Source organism: Otolemur garnettii, unplaced genomic scaffold (genome assembly GCF_000181295.1).
Source record: "Otolemur garnettii isolate 467f Iridium unplaced genomic scaffold, OtoGar3 scaffold00001, whole genome shotgun sequence".
Lineage (NCBI taxonomy): Eukaryota > Metazoa > Chordata > Mammalia > Primates > Galagidae > Otolemur > Otolemur garnettii.
The window spans coordinates 9,858,024-9,884,660 of record NW_003852396.1 but is presented as its reverse complement, the minus strand read 5'-3'; the positions used below and the strand labels follow the sequence as shown (position 1 = coordinate 9,884,660).

The 26,637-nt window shown below is 40.5% G+C and overlaps 1 protein-coding gene across 1 annotated transcript in view; it reads left to right on the top strand.

The window, feature by feature from the left end:
- The first annotated feature begins 205 nt into the window (after window positions 1–205).
- DEUP1 (deuterosome assembly protein 1) overlaps window positions 206–26,637 on the top strand; it is a 79,233-nt gene continuing 52,801 nt past the window's right edge. The window contains exons 1-4 of the mRNA XM_003780825.1: window positions 206–237; window positions 1,467–1,539; window positions 20,913–21,084; window positions 22,558–22,653. Coding sequence (XP_003780873.1) covers window positions 1,511–1,539; window positions 20,913–21,084; window positions 22,558–22,653 — 297 coding nt within the window. The 5' untranslated portion in view covers window positions 206–237; window positions 1,467–1,510. The remainder of the gene's footprint in view (window positions 238–1,466; window positions 1,540–20,912; window positions 21,085–22,557; window positions 22,654–26,637) is intronic.

Sequence of the window (26,637 nt, the reverse complement as noted above, 5' to 3'; positions counted from 1 at the left end):
ACACGTCGCCGCACGCACCCGCCTCCGCGCGGCCCCCACCTGGGGCCCCGTCCCCATGGCAACCAGTGGCGCCGCGGCGCGCGGGGAGGGCGAGGCTCCAACGGCCGGCGGCCCCCGGCGAGCGCGCGGCGGCGGGTGGCGGGGCCCCTCGGGGCGGGCCCAGCCGGGCGGGCGGTGACCCCCGCGGTCCTGCGCCCCAAAGGCTTCAGACCTGTTGGTTGAGGGCGGAAAGCGCAGGTAACCGGCCTGTGGCGCCCCCGGCTCCGCCTCGCCCCTGACCCTCGGCCTGGCCTCTGGGCAGGGCTCAGAGACCCCGACGGGCGACCGGTCTGCCGGAGGCTTCAGCCGCGCTCGGGTCCGGGCGGGGGCGCGTGGCGGGTGGACAGGCCCGGGTGGGAGGATGGGGCCTGGTGGGAGGACGGGGCCCGGTGGGAGGACGGGGCCCGTTGGGAGGACGGGTCCGGGTGGGGGGACGGGGCCCGGTGGGAGGACGCCCTTGCAGAATCCAGCAGAGATTCTCCCTGCCTTGGAAGGTCAAGGTTCTAGTTGTGTGGTCTTGGGCAAGTCACGTAACTTGTGTGTGTCTCAGTTTCCCTCACGTTAAAGTGAGGGATTGAGAATCTACACAGTTTTTTATCCACCTGTTGGTTCTGGTCAAGTTTGTCTTCGCCATACCTGCTCCTCGCCCAAACAACACCCCGTCCCGCCCCGTTCGGCATTCAATTTCAGGGTTACTCTCAATTCCTTTGATTTGAAAATGATGTGAGCGCCAGCCCTCCTCCTTTCTACCACGTTGAATGCTGTTTGACTTTTATTCAGTGGTTTGGGAGCTCGTCCTTTTCAATACTTTGTCCCTTTATTCTCATAGATTATTTTTTAAATGAATTGAAATTCATTAAATAACTTTAATTTTAGGCAAGTTCTAACTAACATCCCTATTTTGTCAAGAAGTGAGTCAGTGCCCATAAAGCTATTGAAGACTTTTAAGATTTCTATTTTGAAGCTGTTCTTTGTATTTTCATCTCAGATCTCGGGGCATATTCATTCTAAGAAAATGTAGAAAGGGCCAAGGGAAGTAGATACTCAGATAAAGACAAACCTTCAGGAGATCCACCAGAATAGAAATTTTGAGAACATTTAACTAGCTAGAACTTAGAACTCCTCTTGAATGGGAATTCTGTTTTACTCATCCTTGTGCACTGAGCACTTCACAAAGTACCTAGTACCACACTGTTGCTCAGGAAGTAGTAACAGGCAGTACCACTTACTTCAACTCATCACTAAGCTGACATCATAAATACACATACACACACACAAAGCCCAAGTTCCTACATTTAGTAGAACCAAGAGCTACTGTACTCAGAAAAACTCATACCAAGTAGTTTTTGCCAGCCACAAAATTTTCATGTTTTATGGGTTAATAAACGTAAGCGTTTTAGGAATCTAGATCGTTTTTCCCCTAACAGATTAAAAATCAAGAAATATAAGCCAGATGTAGCAGTTTGTTGACATGGAGAACCAAGCCCATAATGCAATGGGGTAAGTGCTGAGAAATTTCTATTTATTTATTTATTATTTCAGATGGATATGTGTGTGCACACAATTAGGTTGCATAGTTGCATTTGTAAGGTAAAGTTCAAGTTGTAGTTGTCCCCTTCACCCAGGTTGTGTGTGCCATATTGGGGAAATTTCCATTTAGTAAGTGGAGACTTAACCATATGAAAACTCTCTGATGAAACATGAATTTTCAAATTTACAATTAATAGAAGGATGTTTCAATTATTTTTGGTGAGAAGAGTGGAGAGAAAATTCTAGTGGTTGTAGTGAAGAACATATGAATGTTTTTGATTTTCTCTCCTTAATCCATGCTTAAAAGTCACCATTTCCATCCAGTGTTGGGGTAATGTGTACAGGCAGGTCTCGTGTGCTCTGCTGTCACCACTCTGCAGCGACTCTTGGCCAAGTTGCTCCTTTTTTGCTATATCACCTAACCCAAGTTTCCCTCTACCCTTAAGGCAGAACTGAACTTAACACACTTAAACACAGCCTCAAATTAGATCCAGTTCCACAGCACACCAAAAAGAACTGGATGCTTTTTTACCAAAAGTTGCAAAGAGATATGGAATACAATTTAGACAGTATTTGCCATAACAGAAAATTAATCAAATTACAGGTATCTGGCCCTACTTCTTCCCTGCTACCAGCACCACAAAGGTTTCTCGTCTTGTTTCACCAGCCAACTGGCCACTGGTTGACGCAGAGATTTGCGGTTGGAAATTGGAAGTGTGGTGCTGTATTGCCTAATCTTGATTGTGAATGACTTTGGCATTAGTCACACCACTCCAGATGTGTCACTTTCAGTGCTTCAGCTCAGACCCTGAGATTGGTATCAGGCTGAAAGAAAGCTATACAAGTCTGGATGATAATAGCACTCTCTTAGCTCCTCCTCCACACTCCTCCTCAGAACAGCCCTACGAGGTAGCAGTCTCATTTTACAACTAGAGTACAGTTTAAGCTCTTGTAACAAAGAGATCCCAAAGCATAGTGGGGTTTTTTTATTTTTATTTTTATTTTAGAGATAGAGTCTCTATTTGTCACCCTCAGTAGAGTGCTGTGGTGTCACAGCTCACAGCAACCTCCAACTCTTGGGTTTAGGCGATTCTCTTGCCTCAGCCACCCGAGTAGCTGGGACTACAGGCCCCTGCCACAATACTTGGCTATTTTTTTATTGCAGTTTGACCAGGGCTGGGTTTGAACCTGCCACCCTAGGCATATGGGTCCAGCACCCTACCCACTGATCCACAGGTGCCACCCAGTATAGTAGCTTAAATAAAACTGAAGTTTATTTCTGTTTCATGCACTAGTCCAGAGATGAGCAGACCAGAGTTGGTATGGCAACTCAGCCATCCTCATTAAATGCTTTCCATCTCTGGGCCCAACGTGATTGTTTCAGCTCCCTCTGTAAATGGCTGCTTTGCCATCCTGACTGTCTCCTGCCAGAGAGAAGGGGAAAAACAAGAGGAGAGAGTAAGACTTTTCTTTTTAGGAGTGTGACATGGAAGTGGCAGGTCTTACTGTCTTCACTGTCCTTTGGCTGAAACTTAGTCCCAGAGTTACAGCCAGCAGCAAAAAAGTCTGGGTAAAGTGAGCTCTAACTGGGCAGCCATGCAGCCAGTGGAAGCTTAAAGTTCCACACTAAAGGAAGAACAATGTATTCATGAGTAATTAGCAGCCTCTGCCACATTGAGGCTCAGAAAGGTAGAAAGTGAGACAAAGAAAGCAGGGATTTGCCCCATAATATACACTTTGTTAGTGGAGAAACTGGGATTAAATTCAGATATGTCTGGCTCCCATCCCTGTATTCGTAACTATGTTGGAAGTCGATGACAGTGAGCAGCGGGGAGCAGCCTGACTTGCCTCCAGTGGCAGGGCTAAGTTAGGATTCCAGATTGAGCTTGTGTTGGATTCCTAGATGACAATGGCACTCAGAGCCAAGGTGCAGATTGAAGGTCTCAAACCAGAAGTTAGGAACCAAATACCACTTCATTCCTTGCAAATCCAAGGAGTTCTCAGTTCATTCGAAAAAAAGTATTGAGTACTGAATGTATTTCAGGCACAGTTCTAAGCCCTGTGAGTCATAGAAAGAGTATTAAGAAACAGTCCTTTTCTTTAAAGAACTTAGAATTTAGTTAGGAATGCTAGAGTATCTTTGAGTACAATATGAGAATTACTAGAGGTTTCCCTGAGGAAGGACTCCAACTCGTCATAGCAGACTTGGGACAAGACATTGTCTGCCGTGGTCTCCAAAGTGTGGATAGCTCAGGTTGGCTTTGCCTCTGTCTGTCCCACATGCTATTGAGACGTATGTAAAAATCTAGACCACGAGTACAATAGACCCTCATTATCAGGGACATGTTATACAGATGTCACACCATATCACCTACATGTTTTATGTATCAACCTTCCTTTAATGAATTTATTTCAAGTCTGCTGCAAGTCACTCATTGGTCTAGGGACCAGGAAGATAGTGAACAAAATGGACACCAAATATTTCTCAAGGACCTTACACAGTAGTGGAAGAGACAGATAATAAACATATGTATCATGTGGTGATGTGAATAAAAATAAAGCAGGCAGAGGATGAAAAGACTAGAATGTGAATGGGTAGTCAAACAAAGATACTGTGGGACATTTGAGCAGAGATTGTGTCTGGGTGGAGAGCGCTCTAGAGCGTAGGGACAGAAAGTGCAGAGGCCTAAGGTGGGAGCTTTCACGCAGAACCTTGATAGTGAGAATGAACGTTATTCTCTGACATCACAGTTTCAATAGGATTTGATTGTAACATATCCATGATTTCTTCTGATTTGTGTTTGTGCCGTAATAATCAATATGAACTCCTTCTAATTGAAAGTCATCTTTATACTTGTCCTTTTTATTTTTAGAGTATATTTCTAGAACATAACTATAATATACATTATATCTTACATATTATGTATAAATTTTTATACTATATAATTATAGATTGATAAATGATCTGTTTTTATTGGCTTTTTTTAGAGAACTATGTTTTTGCTTCATTTTTGTTTTCTTATCCCACTGTTTTTATTTTCTAATTTCTACTATTTCCCCTTAATGATTTATTTTATCTTCTTCTGATTGTTGAGTTGAAAAATTTATTTTAGAAATTTTCCTAATTTCTTTAGATATTAAAAGCATTTAAGGTACAGCTTTGCTGTTTACCATAGGGTTGGTGTTTCCACTGTCATTTTCTAGATAGTCTGTTATTTCAGATTTGATATCCTCTTTGATTAAAGATATTATTTAGGAATTGTCATTTCTAGGGGCATTACATTGTCTCTTTATTATTATTTTCTAACATTTATGCTACCATGGTCACATAACATGGTCTGTGTGATTTTGACTCTGTCATTTCATTGCAATTATTCTTGTGGTCTATTGCGTGAACTTTTATAAATGTCTTTTGAGTATTTGAAACAACTACATTCTCTTTTGGTTGAGTAAAAAGGTTAGCAAGTTATACATATATGACAACATTTTAATTATTATGTTTACATAATGTTTTTCAGATACACTATTACTTTGATTTTGTCTATTTGATCCACCAAATTCTAAGAAAGATCTTCATTATGATTGTAGTTTGTCTAATCCTTCTTGCATTTCTGATGCTTTTGTTTTACATATTTCAGCATTCCCTTACCAAGTATGTCAGGGTTCATGGGGTGTTCTGTCTTCTCTGTGTATTATATGAGCTAACATTATAAAATGTATCACAATTATAAGCTAATGTTTTCTGTTTAAATTCTTTGCCTGGTATTAATATTACCATCCCTGCTTTCTTTTTAATGTACTTTAGTCAATAATATCTTTGTTCATCCCCTTTTTAACCTGTTTAATACCATATTTAGTGTGCCTCTTAAAAATAGCATATGGCTAAATCAACAAATATAGACCTCAGTGGGAAAATCTTCGTCATTAAAAAGAACTTCCATCATTGTCCTTTTTTGGCTCTAGGTTCTGGAGGAATTTCTTGCTTTCCTGTGTTCTCTCATTTTTAGTTCAGCAATGATTACATTCTGTTATTTACTGCCTCTTGGTTTGGCAACCATGTTTTTATTTCCAAGAACTTTTTTTTCACCTATTACTTTTATATAGTAAATCACTTTTGTTTTATGAATGCAGTATATCCTTGAGTATTATTAAAAATATAAATTAGAAATGTTTGAAATTATCTCTTGCTTCTTATAGTGACTCTTTTCAGTTATCACCTCCACCGTGTTTCCTATGTTAACTCCAGTCGTTCATTCTGTGGGTGTGACCCTGGTGTATTCATCCTTCACCTTGTGCCTCTCCTCAAACCCTGACAGGTGTTCCATGGCCCAACCTTTCTCCCAGACTCTGCTATTCTAAACATGAAATCAATGAGCTTTTTCAGAGAAATCTGTTCACCAACTGCAGTGTGGCTTCAGCTCCCTGAGGACTCAATGTGGCCCCCAGCCAATGTGCTGTGAAATTTAATATATTTAAGATTATTAAATAAGCTTATGTTTAATGAACTTATCTCTGAACATCATTTCCAAATAGGGGATCACAAATGCATTGAGCAATGCTAAAGTCAGTGGAACACTCTCAGAGTTCCAGAGTAAGTGAATTCTGGAGTGTTGGTTTTTTAAAAGGTCACTCTCCCTGCATAAGTAGAGGCACATATGATGGATTACTTCTTTAAAATACCTTATCTAACCGAAAAGAACATTTATCCAGGTCGTTCTTTACTTAGTTATCGGTGTATGTTATTTAAAATGTCATTTGCTTCTTCATTGTTACCAAAGAAACAGCAATTTACTGCTCCCTCCCCCGTTATCCATACCCAAAGGCAAACACTTTCTATTCTAATATTTTTTTTTTAGTAAATATCTCTGTATCTCTAAATAACATGCTTGTCTTGCTACTTCTTGATTTTTCAGTTTTAAGCATTATTGTTGGCTTCAACAATGGACAGTTTTCATGCTTATCAGTAACTCATTTCCACCATGTGCAAACTCTCATACTTCCCAATCTTCCATCCTCCCAATATACCATAATTTTGGTCAGATCAATATTGTTTGCCTTATTATGATATTATAAGTATTACTCACCTCTGAACCATCCTGTACACTGTGATTCCTTTTCTCTTCTGACACATTTTGTTTTTCTTAGAGTTAATACCTCTTGTATCTTAATTATAAAATTTTTAGACTTTTCTAAAAATGTTTTTCTGTTTGTATTTGACCTATCTTGCTATCTTGAGCTGCTTTCCTCAAATGTCCGCAATCCCCGCTGCTTGCTTCTCTTTGAGAGTGTGGAGCTGGTGGGAAGCTCATGTGCCCCTGGTGGGACACACAGCGGTCCTCACTGTGTGGTCATCGGGCCAGCCAGTTTTCTTGCAGGACATCGTGTCACTCTCTTGCTGTCTTTTGTCTCGGGTTAATCAGATTCTAGAGACTCTCCTGCCTGGAGGGTATAAAAGGGCTGCCAGCATTCTGGGAGCTGAGAAGGAAAGGGCTGGGGATTTAGACTTGTACTGTTGCCCTAACCCCCACTTGCCAGTTTGGTGGCCCTGCCTGGTGTTTCCCCAGTTCAGCTCCTCTCCAAGTCATTTCACCCTCTCCAGAGAATGCACCTGGAGTCTAATGTCAGTGAGGCAATCCAGGATCCTGCCCCTTCTCATCTACTCTTCCTGTTGTCATGCTCACGCTCACCCTGACTCCCAGAAATACCTAGATACTTTGCTTCGTGGCTTTCTCCACTGCTAGTTTCCATTCTTTTTTTTTCCTTTTAGGTTTAACCTTCAGGTTTAAAAATATCTCTTTGCTTAATTTTAGTAGGATTTGGAAAGGAAGCAAAATATGTATGTTCATCCATCTTCAACCAAAAGTCTCACTTTTTTCTACTAAATCTTTAACTATAGGTATCTTTTGTTCTGTAACTTATACCATAGCCATTGGTCTCATTCATAGAATCTTATCAAATTTTTCCTAAAAACCTAGGTCCTGCTGTATGACCCACCAAATATTTATCTGCCATGAAAGTTAATATATTCAAAGAACCAAGGCAGAGGGATATTGAAGTGTAACTTCTCACATCTGAATGCAGAGAACTCCTTTAAAACTGTACACTTCTATGTGTGCGTCTTTCTTAGGCCTTAAAATTAATTCATAATCAGGCGGTGCCTATGGCTCAGTGACTAGGGCGCTGGCCCCATATACTGAGGGTGGCAGGTTCAAACCCAGCCCCAGCTAAACTGCAGCAAAAAAAAAATAGCCGGGCATTGTGGCAGGCGCCTGTAGTCCAAGCTACTCAGGAGGCTGAGGTGAGAGAATCACCTAAGCCCAAGAGCTGGAGGTTGCTGTGAGCTGTGACACCATGGCACTCTACCAGGGGTGACAAAGTGAGACTCTGTCTCTAAAAAAAAAAAAAAATTTAATTCAGAATCACAACTTTACCTACCAGTTTCTTGATGAGTGACATATAGTTTTAATTATAGTGTGTAAAAAATTATAATTTTTCTGATATAAGTCAATATACTGGTACTTAAATGAACTGTACTAATGTATTCTGGTTGTATATTAAAAATTCTTTTCAATTTGATTGATTCTCTTGCATCTGTATAGCTCAGACTACACCCTCTTATTTTCCTTCTATGATATTTATTCCCCCCCACTCCTGATGCATGCGCGCGCACACACACACACTCACACTCTCACACTCCTTTTGAGGATAATCTAATTGGACAAGCCTTTCTAGCTTCCTGTTTCTCTGAAGAAGAAACCAAGTGGTGTGAACTGGGGGGAGATCCTGTGACGTCAGATGTGAAGGCAGACTGTGAAATGTTAGCAGTGCTGAGCGATTGTAGGATTTCAGTGTGTTGTTTTGAACAGAGGGAAGGATACTAGGAATGAGGAAGAAAAGGAGGAAGGAAATAAAGGAAGAGAAATTGCTTTGAGAGACTAATTAGAATGCTACTAAGTTTAGAGAATGATTAAGGAGTATCACTGTGAAGGATAAATGGGCATGCACTTTTTATACGACAGTGTTTATAAAAGGCTAGTTACAAATTACATTGAAAAGAAGGGTCTGATATGTGTGAACCTAGATCTGCATGTCAAGTGCCAGGCTCACCCAGCCTGACTTGGTGTTCGGTGGTGCTTAGTCGTCTGGCACCTTGGAACCACCTGGACCATTTGTGAGCCTCTAATCAGAGCATTGGTAAAACAGAAGTGCCAGAAACGTGAATATTACAGATACGTGAGGAATCCAGTGATTCTTTCCCTAGAAAAAAGAAGCAGTCTCATTGGACAGCAGTGGGTGTAAAAGCAGAAAGAAAAGGAGAAACAGAAGCAAAAATAGAGGAGAAAAGAGAAGCAGCAACACAGGTAGCAACAGGAACAGGAAGGTTAAAGGTTAATCCTGGGATAATGTAGGCCGGGGGTTCTGGGCTGCTGTGTGCAGCAACGCCTGGCTTCTCCCCTTTGGCAGCCTGAGGACTGGCACAGTGCCTGACACTGGGTAGGGATGCACTTTGAATTAATGAATGAACAAAAAGAATTGTGTACTGAAGGGAATGGTGTGTTGAACAACAGGGAGATAAATATAAATGCTGATTTTAAAGAACCAGACAAGAGTGGAGTCAAGAGATCAGACTTGGGTAGAATGGGGTTGTATGAAGGCAGGGGGTGAACAAATGAAGAGAGCCCAGGATGGTTTTCATGGACACGTGTGGGGTATCTAGGCCTTGCCTTTTGAACTGTAGAATGTGTGGGGCCTGGTTATACAGGAACGGCCTTAGGGCCAGAGACAAGATAGATCAGAGTTTGCTTTCATGGAGTCTCTGATGGCAACATCCCAGGACACCTTGCTTTCACCTTTTAATGTTATTCACGTTATGTTGTTCTGGAAATCAGAAGGTACATTTGGCTATTATTCCCCTTTTCCTCTAAAAGCAGTTATTAAATTGTTGTTGCTTCTTATGAAGTGTTAGAAAATAAAGGAAATGTGTTTTGTATATGGCCCTATAAAGCACAAACACATATGGCGTAACTGTTCATGGGGAGATCCGCTGGCCAAGGCACAGAGCCATGGAGGGTGCGAGACATGCAGCAAGGGGCTAGGTGTGCTGTGGAGGCCATGCAACAAAATGGCTTTCAGATTTCCTCTAGAAAAAAGAGAAAGGGAAAAGTGCAAATACCTTATGCTAATCTCATGATTCTCGAGTTCTGTACTACTTAAAATGGTTCATGAATAGGAAAGAATTGGTGGATCAGCAGAACAGCTGACTCATAAAGGCCGACTGATGAGATTATCCACAGAGTCTGTATCCATCTATATTAGAAACATAGTTGGTGCAATGGCCCAGGCACCCAAGAGTATCTAGATCTTGCCTCGAATCACCAGTAACCCTAAGGGACACCTGCGACAGCTAGGGCACAAGATGCTTTGAGTGGTGATGGTAACTGAAGAAAAATTAAGCAGATGATGGGAATAGAGAGTTACAGAATAAATCTGATTAGATAACATTTGAAGAAAGACCTGAGGAAAGTGCAAGATCCAGACATACAGGCATCCTGGGAGCGGTTTTCCAGATAGAGGAATCACAAAAGCACGGGCTGTGAGGCAGGAACAGGCTTGGTGTTTTCAGGGAACAGAAGAGAGGTCAGTGTGGTTAGAGGGGAAGGAGAATAAGGAGAAAAGTGGTGGGAGATGATCCCCAACAGGCAGACAGGGCTAAATCCTGCAGGACCCTACAGACCTCAGCATAGACTTCCAACGTCATTGCGTAAATGGGAAGCCACTGGAGGACTCTGAGCAAAAGAGGGTAATTTTCTGACTTACTGCTTTAAAAGGCTCATTCTAGTTGCTTTGAGAAGACTAGACCACAGGACAGGATGGTGGAAAGAGCTGTGGCAGCAATCCCCCTGGGAGATGACACTGGCTTGGTTCAGTAGACATAGTGACAAATGAGTCTGTTTTGATGAAAGACCTAACAGTTCTACAGATCATAATTAAATGTAGAGTGTGGGAGAAAATGATGAGCAAAGGATGTTCCAAAGACTCATGGCCTAATAGCTAGAAGGGTAAGAGTGGTATTAATAAGAAAGACCAGTGACAATGTAAGCTTGTTCTGAGATGCTCGTCCTATGTCCAAGTGAAAATGTCTGATAACTGGCTGTCTACACAAGTATCAATGTAACGTTCTGCTCCATCACCCTCTTGTTTGTGGTCACCTTATGGTTGCAAGATGGCTGAACATGTCCAGCATCACAACTGCCTTCCAGGAAGGGAGCACTGGAAAGGCAATGGGTGAAAACAAAATGGTATATGCAGCCTTCTAATTTGGGGTGTCTACAGAAGCCAGCTCTGAGACAAGGATTTGAATACAAATAGTTTACTTGAGATATGAAGATATTTCCTAATGCCAGTATGAGAAATCATTATACATTTGGTGGCTTAAAACAATTGAGATATATTGATTCACAATTCTAGAGGTCAGAAAGCTGAAATCCAAAATCAGTATCACCAGGTCAAAATGAAGGTGTTATCAGGACTGTATCCTCTCTCCAGAGGCTCTAGGGGAGAACAATTTTCTTACTTTTGGTGACTGCCAGCATTCCTTGGCTTGTGGCTGCATCACTCTAGTCTTCAAGGCCAGCACCTTCAAATCACCCTCTGCTTTCCATCAAATTCCCTTCTCTTGGTATAAAATCTCCCTTGGCCTCTCGCTATGAGGACCCACCTAGGTAATCTAGAGTAATCTTCCCATCTCAAGATTCTTAACTTATGCAAAGACCTTTTTTCTGAATGAAGTAACATTTAGAAGTTACAGGGTTAGGACATAGTTATCATTGAGGGCCATTTTTCAGCCAATGGGTAAGTGAAACAAGGAAGGGCAGTTTGTCAAACCATCTACCACGGTGGGTGACTGGAGCTACCTTCTGATGGAGAAACTTGGGACCCACTATAAATTATGTCTTGTTGCCAAGGAACAGGTACACTAATCACTGATACACTAATCACTGATAGTCACTGGCTAAAGGTAGCTCCCGAGAGGGTTTCAATACTCTGTCTCTTCTGACCTGTTACAAGGTAGCAATGAAGACCCCAGTGGCGAGAGAAGGAAGGCGTGCAAGCAAAGGAATGCAGGCTCCCTCTACAGGGAGCCAGGCTGTGTGCCCTGATGTGGCTGGCAGGGAAGCATGGGGTGCCAACGGCATCGCTGCAGCCCTCTTCTAAATAGCGTTAGAGCAGCTTCCCCTTACATTTCACAGGACAGATTTTATTACATCGTCACGCCTAGTTGCAGCGCAGGCTGGGAAATGTAATTGTTTCTTCTCTCGTTGGACACATTTCCACTCGGAATATCATCAGAGTTCTATTAGAATGGAGAAAGGAAGGGTGGCTATTGGGTAGGCAGCTAGCAGACAAGGGACAAAGACGACTCTGACCAGGGTTTTATCGCTGGGGTATGGTGAAAAGTGGTCAGAATTTAGGATATATATTGGAAATAATATTAGTGGGGCTTACTGTTATGGAGTTTGGGGAAACGCAAGTCTAGGATCATAAAGGAATTTTATCTGGAGCAACTGGTATTATTGGTGCAGGTGGAGTGGACTGGAGTTGGGGCAGTTTTGTGATAAAGGGAATCAGGTACTCTGTTTCAAACACGTGAAGTTTCAAGGCACTTCTAACCATCCTATAGAAATACTGTGTTGAAAAGTGGCTGACAAAGAAGTCTGGAGCTCAGAAGCTTAGGCCACAGGTATACTGACGGTGAACCAGATCGAGTGGACATGAGAAGGGTCCTTGGAAATTTCTGACACTCAGGAACCAGTGTATTTCTTAAAAAGCTGTCTAGTATTGGAAAACCAGGTTTTATCAATGCATGCCTAATTGCCCCCCGGTGGGATGTAGTGAAACAGCCAACTCCATGTTTAAATAGCAAAAGGACAAAATGACTGTCCTCACGTGTACTAACACTGCAGTCTCATTAACTACACCTTCTAGCAAGAAGGAATTTTTCCTGTGCTAAAGACTGGCTTACAGAACCAAGTAATGCATGTGTAGATAAACATTTATTGTTGTTTCATATGTTTGTATGTATTAATGTGCCTTGAGACATCAGATACACAAGTTTATAAAAAAAGTGAAGCTGCTTGCATTTCTGGATAATTGTAAAGATCGCCCTAAAGAAAGAGGTGAGTACACACTGATATTTCACTGTCCCTGTCTTCTCTCCTTCAGTCTGTGGACTAAGGTTACAGGATGTGAAATGTTAACACTGAAAAAGTATATCTATAATCATCTATTTAGAGCTGCTTCTGCTCTAGTTAGAGCTTAACAAAATAAGATTTTACGTCTGTATAAATTGTATATGCCTGCAGTTCTGATAAAACGGTGACAGGGACATGGCATTGCACTTTGTTTCCATAAATGTCTTTCTTTTCTGATTATGATGAAGGCTTCACAACAAGGCCTTTGTAAGTCCATTTAAGCACCTTTTTTGGGATAGTGAGGTTTGTACCTCAGCCACATCCTGGCAGTAAGCTTATTGCAAATGAGAGAAAAGAAAGGACTAAACATGAGCTGCCATTTCAATTACGCAGTGAAAACTGGCATTTTAATGCTGCTAAGTCAGCAAACACGAATGACAACAGTAAATAACACTTTTTGGATAACAAGAAAAGTGCTTGAGAAAAAGCCATTTTTACCTGATTCAGTATTTTGAATAAGAGCAGCAATGAAACTGTGACCTAAGAATCATAAAGTAATTAATGTTCCATCTCACTGTTGTAGGGCAGACAGTTGAGTAAAGAGCAGAAGGCAGCCCAGGCGCCTCTGTGAGCAGGTTCCAGGACTTCTCCTGGAGGCTCTCCCCAGCTCATCCTGTTTCTGTCTCTGGTGTGATGTAGCATTTGACGTGCAGAACAGGGTCTGGGAGCCACCATGGAAAAGTTCAATTATATTTAGTATAGCCTATTAAGTAAGACAAATAAGTATTTAATATATTTTCCAGTGAATTTCATTAAAAGATTTTGAACCAGTTAAGACCTAATGATTGCTTATCAGCATTTTGGAAACTCATTTTCTTAAACTGCTCTATGTTTCATGAAATAGTCCCCTCTCCACTTTCCTCTGTGCTGTTCTCTCTCTCTTCACTTCATCATAACTCCCTCATTTGTCTTTTAAACCCCCTCTTCTCTCTCCCAAGCTCCAGACCCGTTTCTATTCAGATGTCTCACAATCTCACCTGTCCCAAACTGAATGCCCCTTTAAAAAACCTGTCTCTCCACCTCTGTTTTTCAGATTAGTGATGAGTAGGCAAACCCTACATCCCAGTTTGCCCAGAACAATCACTGTTTATACCCATTGCCCTGGGATATCATTATTATTTGTGTCCCTTTCACTTGCAGAATTGTCCTGGTTTGGATTACAAGTCATATGGTCATCATAGCAAGGTGTCCTTGCAAGAACTAGCACATAAGCCTATATGTGTATGTTGCTGAATCCCAAAGGGGGCAGAAACTGACCCCAACAAAGTGGGTTTTGCATCTCCTTAAGGGGCAGAACCCAACAAGAGAACAGTTAGTGGAGGCAGGTCCCTGACAACCCCCCCTAATCCAATCGGTATGAAACTTTAAAGGACTTTGGGTTGAATGAAAGACCACAGGCTACGACTTTGCTCTGGGCTATCTCCATATATGCCCAAATATCTTACTCTAGCTCTTCTTCCTCTGAATGTGACTCTCTTCTCCGTTCCCATGTCAGTACTGCCACCATTTAGATCATCCATTTTCATCCATTTTCTATTTTGTTCCCTTTTCATCTCCAAATTGGATATCCTGGTATTTAGACTCTAGGCTCCCAGATGGGTATGTCACCTGCAGTCTGTATGCCTCTCCCTATTGGTTGAATGAATGGAAGGATTAATGCAGAAGGATTTGGCCTCACCCTAGAGTCCTTCCTTTGTTAATTGTTCCCAAGGATAAACCCAACAGTAAGGACTGGCGTTTGCATGTGGTAACTGCTATATTAGACGCAGTCTACCTAGTCTCGAAAGCTGCAAGACTCAGAGGATTTTTTGTTTGTTTTTCAGCTCTTCAATCATCTTTTCTAAAATTGGGTTAATACCTACTTTATGGGGATGTTGTGAGGATCCATGAGAAGAAGCACAAGAAAGCACTTGGCACAGCATTAGCATTTGACCCAGGAAGTAACAAAAGTATAAATAAAGAATGTTATTGCCCAGCTATGTGAAAAAGGCTAAACCAAGCCTTTTAATCTTATTTTAAAGTTCACTAGATTTAGGAGCAAATATTGATGGTAGTGAGGCAGCTAAACTATAGTAATTATCTGAAAGACTGAAGAGCAGAAGAGATATTAGAAGACTGGACAACTGAATTGCAAAAGGAAACATTAAGTTTGACAAAAATCTGAGTTTGACGTAAAACTGAGTTTGACTAAATCTTAGGCACGACTCTGGAAGAGATTATCAGTGTTTGCGGCTTCCAGAAGTGGAAGCAGTGCTGTCAGGACTCCGCGGGGTGTCCCCACCCCTGCATAGCCAGCCAGCCTCACTCAGCACACAGGGAGACGTGACAGAGCTTCAGTGGGACTTTGGCATGATATTTTACAGCACTTTTCATGGTATTTTTGTGGGAAAGAAAAAAAATTGCAAGGTTAATTAAATGGATTAGTATTTGATTATAATTTTTAAAAAATTAAAAATCAGCTGGTCACTGTCACTCTGTAGGGCTTGGTGGGGAATGCCTTAGACATCTGTCCTTTATGGCATTTTATTAATGACCATATAAAATATATATACATTTTTCATATTGTATATATATTTCATATATATTTGTACTATTATATCACATTTTATAAGTATATATTTCATTTATATAAATGTTTATGTGTATACATAAAACATGTTTATCAAGTCTGCAGCTGACACAAAGCTGGAAAATAGAGTGAACATATTCTCTGACAAACAAGATCCCAAATACTAGCTGAGATGTTACCTCGTTTAGGAAGAGCTCAGTGGTCCCCCCTTCAAGCCGTACTCAGCACCCCTCCTTTCCAAGGCGCTGCATGCATTCACCTGCCTGTAAGTCCTCTCTGTGCACAGGCAGCTGACCTGTCTCCATTTCCCAGCGTCTCACACAGGGCTGAATGAATGTTTGCTGAAAGAACAGGGATGATGACCCACATTGAAAGGCTGAAATTATCAACCTGAAATTGAATAAGGATAAATATACTCTTGAACACCCCCCCCAAACAAAAACCCTAAACAAGCACAAGATAGGGAATAGGTGGCTTAATCACAGCATGCATGAAACAGGTATAAGGTGTTTGGACAAAAATAAACTCACCTTGAAACAATGTATCACTGCTTTACTCTTCCCTCTCTCCAGTGCAGCTAATGAGATCGTCATCTGGTTTAATAAAAGTATATGGCACTTAAAACAAAGGATGTGAAAGACTCACTCTGAGCTGATTAGGACATAGCTGTGGTATTATGTTAAAGTTCTAATGGTGCCCTTTAAGGATGAAATATATAAATAACCGGTCAAAGGAGAATGGCTAGGATTATAAAGGTTACTGTATTTATTCATTTTTTTCATTCATTCAAGGCATTTGATATTCATTAAATATCTAGTATTTCTCAGGCAGTATACCAGGTACTGAGTATAAAGTAGTGTAGGGAAAAAACCTCTTTAGAGGCAATAGAAATAAATGTAATAATATTTTTTTTTTTTTTTGAGACAGAGCCTCAAGCTATCCCCCTGGGTAGAGTGCTGTGGTTTCACAGCTCACAGCAACCTCCAACCTCTGGGCTCAAGCGAGTCTCCTGCCTCAGCCTCCCAAGTAGCTGGGACTACAGGCGCCCGCCACAACACCCGGCCATTTTTTTTTTGGTTGCAGCCATCATTGTTGTTTGGCGGGCCCGGGCTGGGGATTTGAACCCGCCACCTTAGGTGTATGTGGCTGGCGCCTTAGCCACTTGAGCCACAGGCGCCGAGCCAATATTTTTGAAAATATTAAAAAAGACTACCCAAATGAGAACAACTTAAGGCTATTTATTCAGCGCTTGCTATAACAAAGGGTTACACACTGTCATTTCCTTTTGGCAGAGACTCAAAGGCAGGCAAGGTAGTGGGAAACTTTTATAATGAAAAAGCAAAGGGGAAGATTTCAGGTCTGCTGTAATTGGAAGCTGTTGGTGTGTAGAAACCAGAGTCAGGATACCTAGAAGCAGGGCATCCTGTGTGACTGATTTGGGAGCATATTTGCTTTTTCCAATTGATTCTGAGTTGGAAATGGAGACAAACGTTTGGGAAGCTACCAGTCAGTTCTGACCATCTTGAGACAATTGCTGCCAACTTTGTGGTCTGGCTGTCAGGACTGGTGCTACTGAAGTTGCAGGTCAGTGTCTGCTAACATAGGGTTAGCTGTGGTCTGTCTATTCCGTCTCAGTACTGAACACTGACAAGAGAAAACTGGAGGTATTTGGCATATTGGTGACTATATTCAATTGCTTTAAGATCTACTGTGTTTGCAAACACATTTGTTCTGAATAGCCTCAATGGATCAAATTAGGACCAGTGGGTGAAAAAGTTCTTCAGTTATAAAAAAAATAACTTTCTAGAACTCATTGCTATCTAGATACAATCTCAGACAATGGTTACCTGTTAAAGGAAGAATTCAGACCTAGGCTGGATGACCTTTTGCAGGAATATTGCAGAATAGTGCATAAACTTTGGCCTACATCAGAATCACTTGGTATCTTTGTTACTGATGCAGAATCCTGAGCTCTAGCCTAGACCTGCTGCATCTGATCAGTGGCACGTGATAGATGATTCTCTTAGGAAATATTTGTAGAAGGAATGCAAATGAGTAATTGGACTATATGACTTGACTCTCACTATCCTGAGTGTTTATTTAATATTCTAACTTATACATAGTATAGTCATCACCAGGAAATAAATCAATTATCCATTTAACAATATTGATTGAGTAGATTATGTTATGCCCACACTCTGTGTTAGGCATACAAGGTCTGACAACTAAGTTAGCAAACTCATCCTAGAGAAAGGGCTACATACCTCGCTGCTGAATATCACTGCAGTCACTAGATGGCCAAGGAAAATGCTGTGAAGTGACTGTACTGATGCTCACAGTGAGGTGTGGCGCCCTTTTTATAGGATGAGTTATTGAACTTAATTGCCCCACTGTGTATGTGTGTGTGTGTGTCTTGTCTGTTTTGCCAGTGTGTATCCCTTTTTTTTAGACAGGGCCTCTCTTTTTGACCCAGGCTAGAGTGCAGTGGCATGATCACAGCTCACTGCAGCCTGGAACTTCTGGGCTCAAGCGATTCTCCAGCCTTACTCTCCTGAGTAGGGAGGACTACAAGCATGCACCACTGCACCTGGACAACTTTTAAAATTATCATTATTCCTCGTAGAGGCAAGATATCACTAGGCTAGTCTCAAACTTGTGGCTCTAAGCAATCCTCTCTCTCAGCCTCCCAAAGTACTAGGATTAAAAGCGTAAATGTGTATTTTAATTGCATTAGCATGATGCACCCCTACATGCCAAGGAGACAGCAATAAGAAGAACTCTGTCATTTTTCAAAGAATTATTAGGCATATACTATGTGCTGGGACACTACGTGAGACTCTGGTGAGAATGTGATGAACAAGACTGGTACATCACATTTTTTCTAAAGCTTACGCTGATAAACAGTCCTTTCTTCACAGCAGTAGAACAGACAAAATGTATTTACAGAAAAGGATGATATGTGTTGAAATGAAAAGGGAAAACTGTTGATTAAAATTCAGTCAAATTATTTATAGAGGAATTAGTATATTTCTTTTCTTGGATTGTTTTGGTTTTAAGTAAAAATTGAGAGCCTTTGGGACTTATCCTGGAAATGGTAGCAGAAGACTCCGGAATAACACTTTGTATTTAAAACCTTTCTGATGTCAAAACTAGTGAATAACCAGAAGCTGGGAATGATAGTGGGGAGGAGGGGATAAAGTAAGAAGGATTAATAAGTATAAAAAGACAGTTAAATAGAATGAATAAAGGCTAGTATTTGGTAGCACAGTAGGATGACTATAGTTAATGATAATTTGTTGTTCTAAATAACTAAAGAATAGAATTAGAATGTTCTTAACCTGAAGAAATGATAAATGCTTGGATACCCCAGTTACCCTGAGTTGACCATTACACATCAAATCCCCGTGTGAACCTTATATACATACAAACATGCATACATACGTACAACTATTGTGTACCCATAGTAATAAAAATTTAAAAGTAATTTTGAAGAATTTTAGTTGACTCTGGGTATTTTAGAAGGTGATTGTGGAAATTCTGAATTGGATTTTAATACCTATTTCTAACCCTATGTTAATGGAGTTATTCTGTACTATATTTTTCAAGCACAGTCTTACTCACAATACCAGGCCTTTTGCTGTGTATTTACAGGAAGGCACATAAAAATGCGTAGCAGCTGCCTAGGATCTAGTACTGGCTCTTGCATTAATTAGCTATGTGACCTTGGGCCTCTCTGGGCCTCCGTCCTTTTTCAGAATGCTAAATGATCCTTATGTAGCCCTACAGTTCCAATTTGGTGAAACTAAATGGAGGAAATGTTATCATTTTGCACCTGCTACTCCCTCTTGCCCTCCTCCTAGCTACACAAATATATTAGAAGGATCATCACCATAATTGAAATGGATGCTGAAATAACTTGCTTCTCTAATCTGTTCTTTTTTGTTTTTGAGACAGAGTGTCACTGTGTCACCCTCAGTAAAGTGCTGTAACATCACAGCTCACAGCAACCTCAAACTCTTGGGCTTAAGTGATCTCTTGCCCCAGCCTCCCAAATAGCTGGGACTTTAGGCGCCTGCCACAACACCTGTCTATTTTTTTGTTGCAGTTGTCGTTGTTTAGCAGGCCCGGGCTGAGTTCACATCCACCACCCTCGGTGTATGTGGCCAGACCCCTCCCACTGAGCTACAGGCACCGAGCCTGCTTTTCTAATCTGGACATTTGTATGTTCTTTTAGGCTGAAGTCTGAGGCTTTATATTCACCTTACCCAGTCTGAAGGACTGGACTTATCTCCCAGGGAAATATTCAGCTTCTTTGAAAGAGAGCCTGTGCTGGGAGCACCTAGCAATCTGTCTTTTTTTTTTTTGAGACAGAGTCTCACTTTGTCACCCCCGGTAGAGTGCCATCATGTCATAGCTCACAGCAACCTCAAACTCTTAAGTGATTCTCTTGCCTCAGCCTACTGAGCAGCTGGGACTACAGGCGCCCACCACAATGCCCAGCTATTTTTAGAGATGAGGTCTCGCTCTGCCTCAGACTAGTCTTGAACTCCTGAGCTCAGGCCATCCACCGGCCTCAGCCTCCCAGGGTGCTAGTAACAATGTATCTTCTCACCAGCTTTCAGTCCTGTGATCTGAGCTGTTACCAAGGGTCTTGTTTCAAACTCAGTTGACCTTCCTAGTCCCGAGATATTGCCAGCTATATAACTGATAGTATCTCCACTGTCTAAAGACTTAAACTATCCTGCCCACACCTGCCTGGTCAAATTTTTTCCAAACAGACACAAGCCAGATCACGCCAAGTTCCTCTTCTTGAGGAGCGTCCAGTTGGCACCTTGAATCTGGCCCTACCTAGCCCAGGCTTGCTTTTCTATCCCTGAATGGTATGACTGCTGTGCCAATTTGCTGCTGTCAGGCCTCCCCAAGTTACAGTAGACACAGGTATATGTATAAGCTGATGTAAAAGCATTGATCCTTGAGCTAAGTCTTACCTTTTTTTACAATCAGCATATTCCTTAGAACTAGCCCACTCTAAAAAAAAAAGTTACTTTTTAAATATACCCTGTTTGCTCTGAAAATAACTTCTTTTTTTTTTTGAAACAGAGCCTCAAACTGTCACCCTGGGCAGAGTGCCGTGGCATCATAGCTCACAGCAACCTCAAACTCCTGGGCTCAAGCTAGTCTCTTGTCTCTGCCTCCCAAGTAGCTGGGACTACAGGCACCTGCCACAACGCCCGGCTGTTTTTTGGTTGCAGCCATCATTGTTGTTTGGCCAGCCCGGGCTAGATTCAGACCCGTCAGCTCAGGTGTATGTGGCGGGTGCCTTAGCCGCTTGAGCCACAGGCACTGAGCCTGAAAATAACTTCTTTCATTTTAAAAATTAACCTCTAGGTTTTGAACTTCTTGTTCAAATAATTGAGCAACTTGTGCAAATAATCATCAAGCTATGCACAGCACTGTAATAATTTTTCTTGCCCTCACATTTCACTCTTTTGAATTGTACTTTATTTTTCTACAATTGCCAGAACTTCTCCTTGTGAGGCTGAGCTTCAAGAATTAATGGAACAAATTGACATCATGGTAAGCAACAAAAAATTGGATTGGGAAAGAAAGATGCGGGCTTTGGAGACACGATTGGATCTTCGAGATCAAGAGTTGGCAAATGCACAAAATTGTTTGGATCAGAAAGGTCAAGAGGTACTGAATACATGTGTTAATAAATTGTCAATTTATCAGGCTTTTGTAAATAGTATTTATTCTATCAGAATATGTTTTCTATTATATGCATTTTTTATCAGTCAACAGCAAGAGCATTTTATTGCTTGGAATTGTGTTATCTAGTAGTATGCTAAAGGTATTGTATCAAATAAGTGACAATCTGTGGGTAAGCCTAAATCCATAGATATTTGTTGATGAGGACAGATATGTTGTGCCAATGAAATTTATGAAAGTAAACAAACATTTAATATATATGCAAAATAAATATTATCAGCAAGCAAAGATATAGATGCTCTTGCTGCTATAGAAAAAACAAAAGAAAAGTTGTCACAAAACTGTGTCTTTGGACAAGATAAAAAAAAAAACCAGAATTCAGGAGAATTTTTTTCTTCTGATTTTTTAAAAAAATATTTCCTGGGAGAAGTAAGATGTCAAGAACTGATTGTAGGACGAAGAAGAAAAGAGTTTGGTGACGGGTGTGTGTGGCTAGCTGGGGCCCTGAGTTTGCTTGGTCCCTGTGGGGCTGCTCACTCCCAAGCTGGTGCCTGCAGAAGAGCGTCCGAGAGCGCTCAGGCCGGTGAGCAGTTCAGAAGACCACATGCTTTATCCAGTGTGGACTTTGTGTCTGTGAAGTTTGTTCTTGAGAAAAGAAATGTTTAAGAGAAATGCTTATTAATCGTATACTAAAATGTCATTGGTTAACTTGTTCGTCAACTATTTTCTACCTGTATTGGCTTCTCGGTGGAACTTAGTTTGGGCCTAGTGAATGACGAGATCGTCTGGCATATGACTCAGCCTCGGCATCAAGTCTCCCTTCATCAGGCCTGCCATGTGCAATGGCCTGTGCTCTCACTTCCATTCCTGAAATGACATAAACGTGTAAACAAGTGCCTTGTTTGCTTAAAAAGGCACATGTAAACAAGTGCCATGTCTGATAAATTATGTAAGCAAAATCCTTAGAAACTGCTGTTTTCTGACACTTTATTTTCTTTTAATATGTTAGTTCTTGTAAAAATGTAATAGTTATTCCACAATACCACTAAAATGGTGATCCTCTTAAAGGCAATCAAGAAAAAAAAAGAAGAAAAAAGAAATGAAGAAAAACTGAATTATGTTTGTTGAAATTTTGCCTGAGTAACCATGACACAGCCTTCCAAAAAGATAATGCAAAGTCAAGTCTAAACCTGAATTTAAAATGTGATGGTGATAAGGCTCTTTTGTTAAGCATTCATACTGTCCTAATGTGTACCTTGTTGCATAGCGCTAGCAAAGTTTGTTTTTTGTGAATTTAATTTTTAATAGCTATTTTAAGACCTGCAGTACAAATATTTATTCTTGGCTTGGTATAGCAGTTTCAGCGATTTTATTAGAATTGTGCTTCTCTTTTGTACATTTTCTGATTTGTCAGGCAAAATTTAGAAAAAGCAAAATTAAATTTTATTCTTCATACAGGTGGGTTTACTTCGACAGAAATTGGACAGTCTGGAAAAGTGCAATTTAGCAATGACTCAGAATTATGAAGGACAACTACAAACCCTAAAAGCTCAAGTAAGAAAACTTAAAGTTGAATATAATAATTTCAATACATTTTTACCTATAAAATTATGTTAATTTTATTAAAACTAATTATGTTTAATATAAGGAAAAATTCTTATACTTTAAGCTTGTGTTTGGACATTTCATTGTTTTATATGTGTTGATTTTGTCTCTTTTACCAGATTGTGAGCTCTGTATACCTTCTGTACCCTTTAAACTGTTTACCACGGTACTAGATGAATAAGAGACTTTTTGATTAATTGAATGATAATTAGTTATGTGAACGACAACAAAAAAATAAAATTATCTTTTGTGGTCATTACTATCTAATAAAGGTGCCCTTTATACTATAGAAATTTAAAATACAGAAATGTAGGCAGGGTTTGATGGCTCATGCCTGTAATCCTAGCACTCTGGAAGCCAAGATGGAAGGATCACTTGAGGCCCAGAGCTCAAGACCAGCCTGAGCAAAAGCAAGACCCCATCTCTACTAAAAATAGAAAATATTAGCTAGGCATGATAGCACACACCTGTAGTCCCAGCTACTGGGGAGGCCAAGACAATAGGAGTGCATAGGAGTTTGAGGCTGCAATAAGCTATGATGATGCTGCTGCACTATAGCCAAGGTGACAGAGTGAGACTCTGTCTCAAAAATGAAATGGAATAAAATGAAATGAAACAAAAATACAGAAAATTTGATATTATGAAATAAATAATTGAAAGAATACAACTAGTCTTTGTTATTTTATTACTGGTCAGGCTGTTTCTTAAATGATAGTGCTTTGTGCATGTAATGACAGGGATACTGACTTCTTTCTTACTTATCCCTATGTTTTCACACTGAGCTGGCAAGTGAAAAAAGTCTTATCTTCCTTACCACCGATAGCACTTAGGGTAGTAGTCAGTCATCTGAGCATCTCAGATCTGGCAGGTACTATACCTTTGTTTAAGCTTGTAAATGAATCAATAGGAAACATAGTTTGATTAGGAAATTTTACTTTGCAATCAATATTTTTGGGAGTGAGAAGATTTCATATATGATAATCTAGTTAAAGGAGTCCGAAGTGGTTATTTATTCTCTTTAAGTACATTTTTAGGGAGAGAATTCAACTGTTAAGATTGGAATATGAAATACCGGATGCCACTTAACAGATAGGTACAGGACTAGCTCTTAGTCTACCCAGACATTTTGCCTGCAATTCACTTAACTGCCACTAAAAGGTAGCTTGAGTTATGAAATAATATATGTTTTTTTAGGCATCTAGCAATTAATCAACCTTGCATTTTCTATAAAGATGACGCTATAAAACAAAAACATAAGTATTAAATCATTATAATTATTCAGTGTAAACAAAGAGATCACAATCTGGAATAATTTTTAAAAACATAGAAATCTAGATACAAGTTAAGTGCTATCTCTAAATTATCTTTAATCCAGTCACTGTTTACCCAATCCTTCATTTCTGTTTGGTCCTCCCCCACCCCCAGTCTTCTGTCAAAAAGTGGGTAAGGTGGCTTGCACCTATACTCTTAGCTACTTAGGATTCTGAGGCAGGAGGATCACATGAGCCCAGGAGTTTGAAACTAGACTGGGCAACATAGCAAGACCTTATAAAGTCGTGGGCCATATAGTCATTTACTGTATGAATCCTTGCCATTTGATGCTTTGCAGCTCTCTTTTAATATTTGGCTTATGACTAGTTTTCAATGCTAAGCAAAAAAAAATAATATTTAATATCTATTTTCTGAATAGAGTGCCATGGTGTCCTAGCTCACAGTAATCTCTGACTCTCGGGCTCAAGTGAACCCCTTGCCTCATCTTCCATGTAGTTGGGACTATAGGCGTCCACTACAAGGGCCGGATAATTTTTCTATTTTTAGTAGAGACAGGGTCTTGCTTTTGATCAGGCTGGTCTCAAACTCTGAAAGTCAGAGAATCCACCCACCTCAGCCTCCTAGAGTCCTAGGATTACAGGTGTGAGCCCAGCCTAATATTTAATATCTTGATGGTGGTTTCACAAAACTTTGTTCTGTGGAACACTAACACTGAGAGTTCAGGAAATGCTATTGAAGTTAAGTTAATGTTGACCAAGTTAAGACTCTTCCTCCCCTTCTGGAGATTCACAGCACACATTAGCATGTTACTGGCTGAGAGAGGGCGTGCATTAAACAAACCCATTTAACCTTTTCAATCCGTCATTTTCTAAAGATATTTGACCTTTTTTATTTTTTAAGCTAAAGCCTACTAGTACTCCTGTAAATAAGGGTTTCATGGAATACGCTTTGGAAATATTACATTATTGTTGAGAGAATAACCTCCTGTTTACAGTTTCCTGCTTCTCTATTTTCTATGGTTAAAAGAAAGGAAGACAGGGAAAGAAAGTGGAAAAGAAGGAACGAAGAAAGGAGAGAAAAAGAGGAGGAAAAAAGTACTATGCACTTGACTTGATTTGCATAAAAGCTAGTAGTGTGTCATTTTTATAACCCAAAATGGTATCTTGTGACAAAAATGCTTTTGTTGCTGATTGCTCACTCTATTGCTTCCTTCTTTGAAATTCTTGGTTTATTTATTTTTTCATTTTCCTAAAACATTTTATAGATACACTTTACCAAAACTCTGCCTTGAATAACTTAACTCTGTCAAAGCTTCCCTGTAGAAATTGCTTCCTTCTCTTTTTTTTAATTTTTCTGTGTTTTTTATTATATTTTTTAATTTCAGGTTAATGTGAGGATACGAACAACCAAATCATAATATTTGAATTTGTTAGGTAGAGACCCTCTTGTCACTGCTTCCTTCTTTTAAAAGGGGCTATTTTATGTTCCTTCTAGCCGTTATAAAACTATAATATTAAATGCATATATTTATACATGCACATAGCATCTGCTTCTGAAGTAGATATACTTTCCCCTGTCCTCCTGCTAAGTACAGCTTAAATAAAACTCCCTGACATTGTTTATAAAACAACATAAGAAGACTCTGAGAAGTGAAGAAAAGAGACAGTTCAGCTTAGGACCTTGGCACCCAAAAAATGACACAGTAGTAAATTCCCTGGGATTTCTGTTTGTCTTATATATCCCAGACTAGGGAATAGAGAAACCAGAAACCCAATGGGTGCAAACAAACAAACACAAGGAAAACCAAGGAAAGCCTGCTGTCTTCAGCCAAAAGACCAGGAAGCAGCCAGCCAGCCACATACCACAGGAAAAACCTACAGCCCCAACCCACCTGCAAAGGCTGAGTGAAAGCCTAGATTTCCACCTTCATCAAGCTATAACAAGGTAGCCCAGAAACCCCTTCTTGGATAGTATCAGAGAAGAGTGAGTGGACAGTCAAGACTTTCATCATTCTAGACATTAACAAGACCCTCCCCAACCCATGGTGTCAGTGGAGACCATGTGGAGAGCCTGGACTTCTACACCTACCTGGTGGTAGTGAGGCACCCCTCCCTTTCCTCTCTGGGGTGATACCAGAGGAGTCAGTAGTAGTACTTAGTGGTGGCAGATTTTCCCACCCCCACTACATTATCACTGAAGGCCATGTGAGGAGCAGTTATAAGGCACTTATGTCCCTCCAACCAAAGTGGTATCAGTTTTAACTAGTGAGGATCCTGAACTCCCATTTTTATCAGCAGTAATAAGGAGCACTCTCCTAGTCCCACTGAGGCCGAGTTAAAACTTGGACTCTCACTGCCACCTAGCAGTAATGAGGTGGCTTTCCATTTTCTATGTCAGAAAATTGTCAAGAAGAGGACTGCTAAAACACAATATTTAAATAAAAACCTAGAATCTCATAACAATACACAAAATTTTCCAGCTTTAACAGAAAATCAAAATCACTCATAAAAAGAACCAGGAAGATCTCAATTTGAATAAGAAAGTAATCAACAGGTTTGTTACCTGTAGCCAAGTGGTTAGGGCTCCAGCCACATACACCAGGGCTGATGGGTTTGAACCCAGCCCAGGCCTACTAAACAACAATGACAACAACAAAAAAGT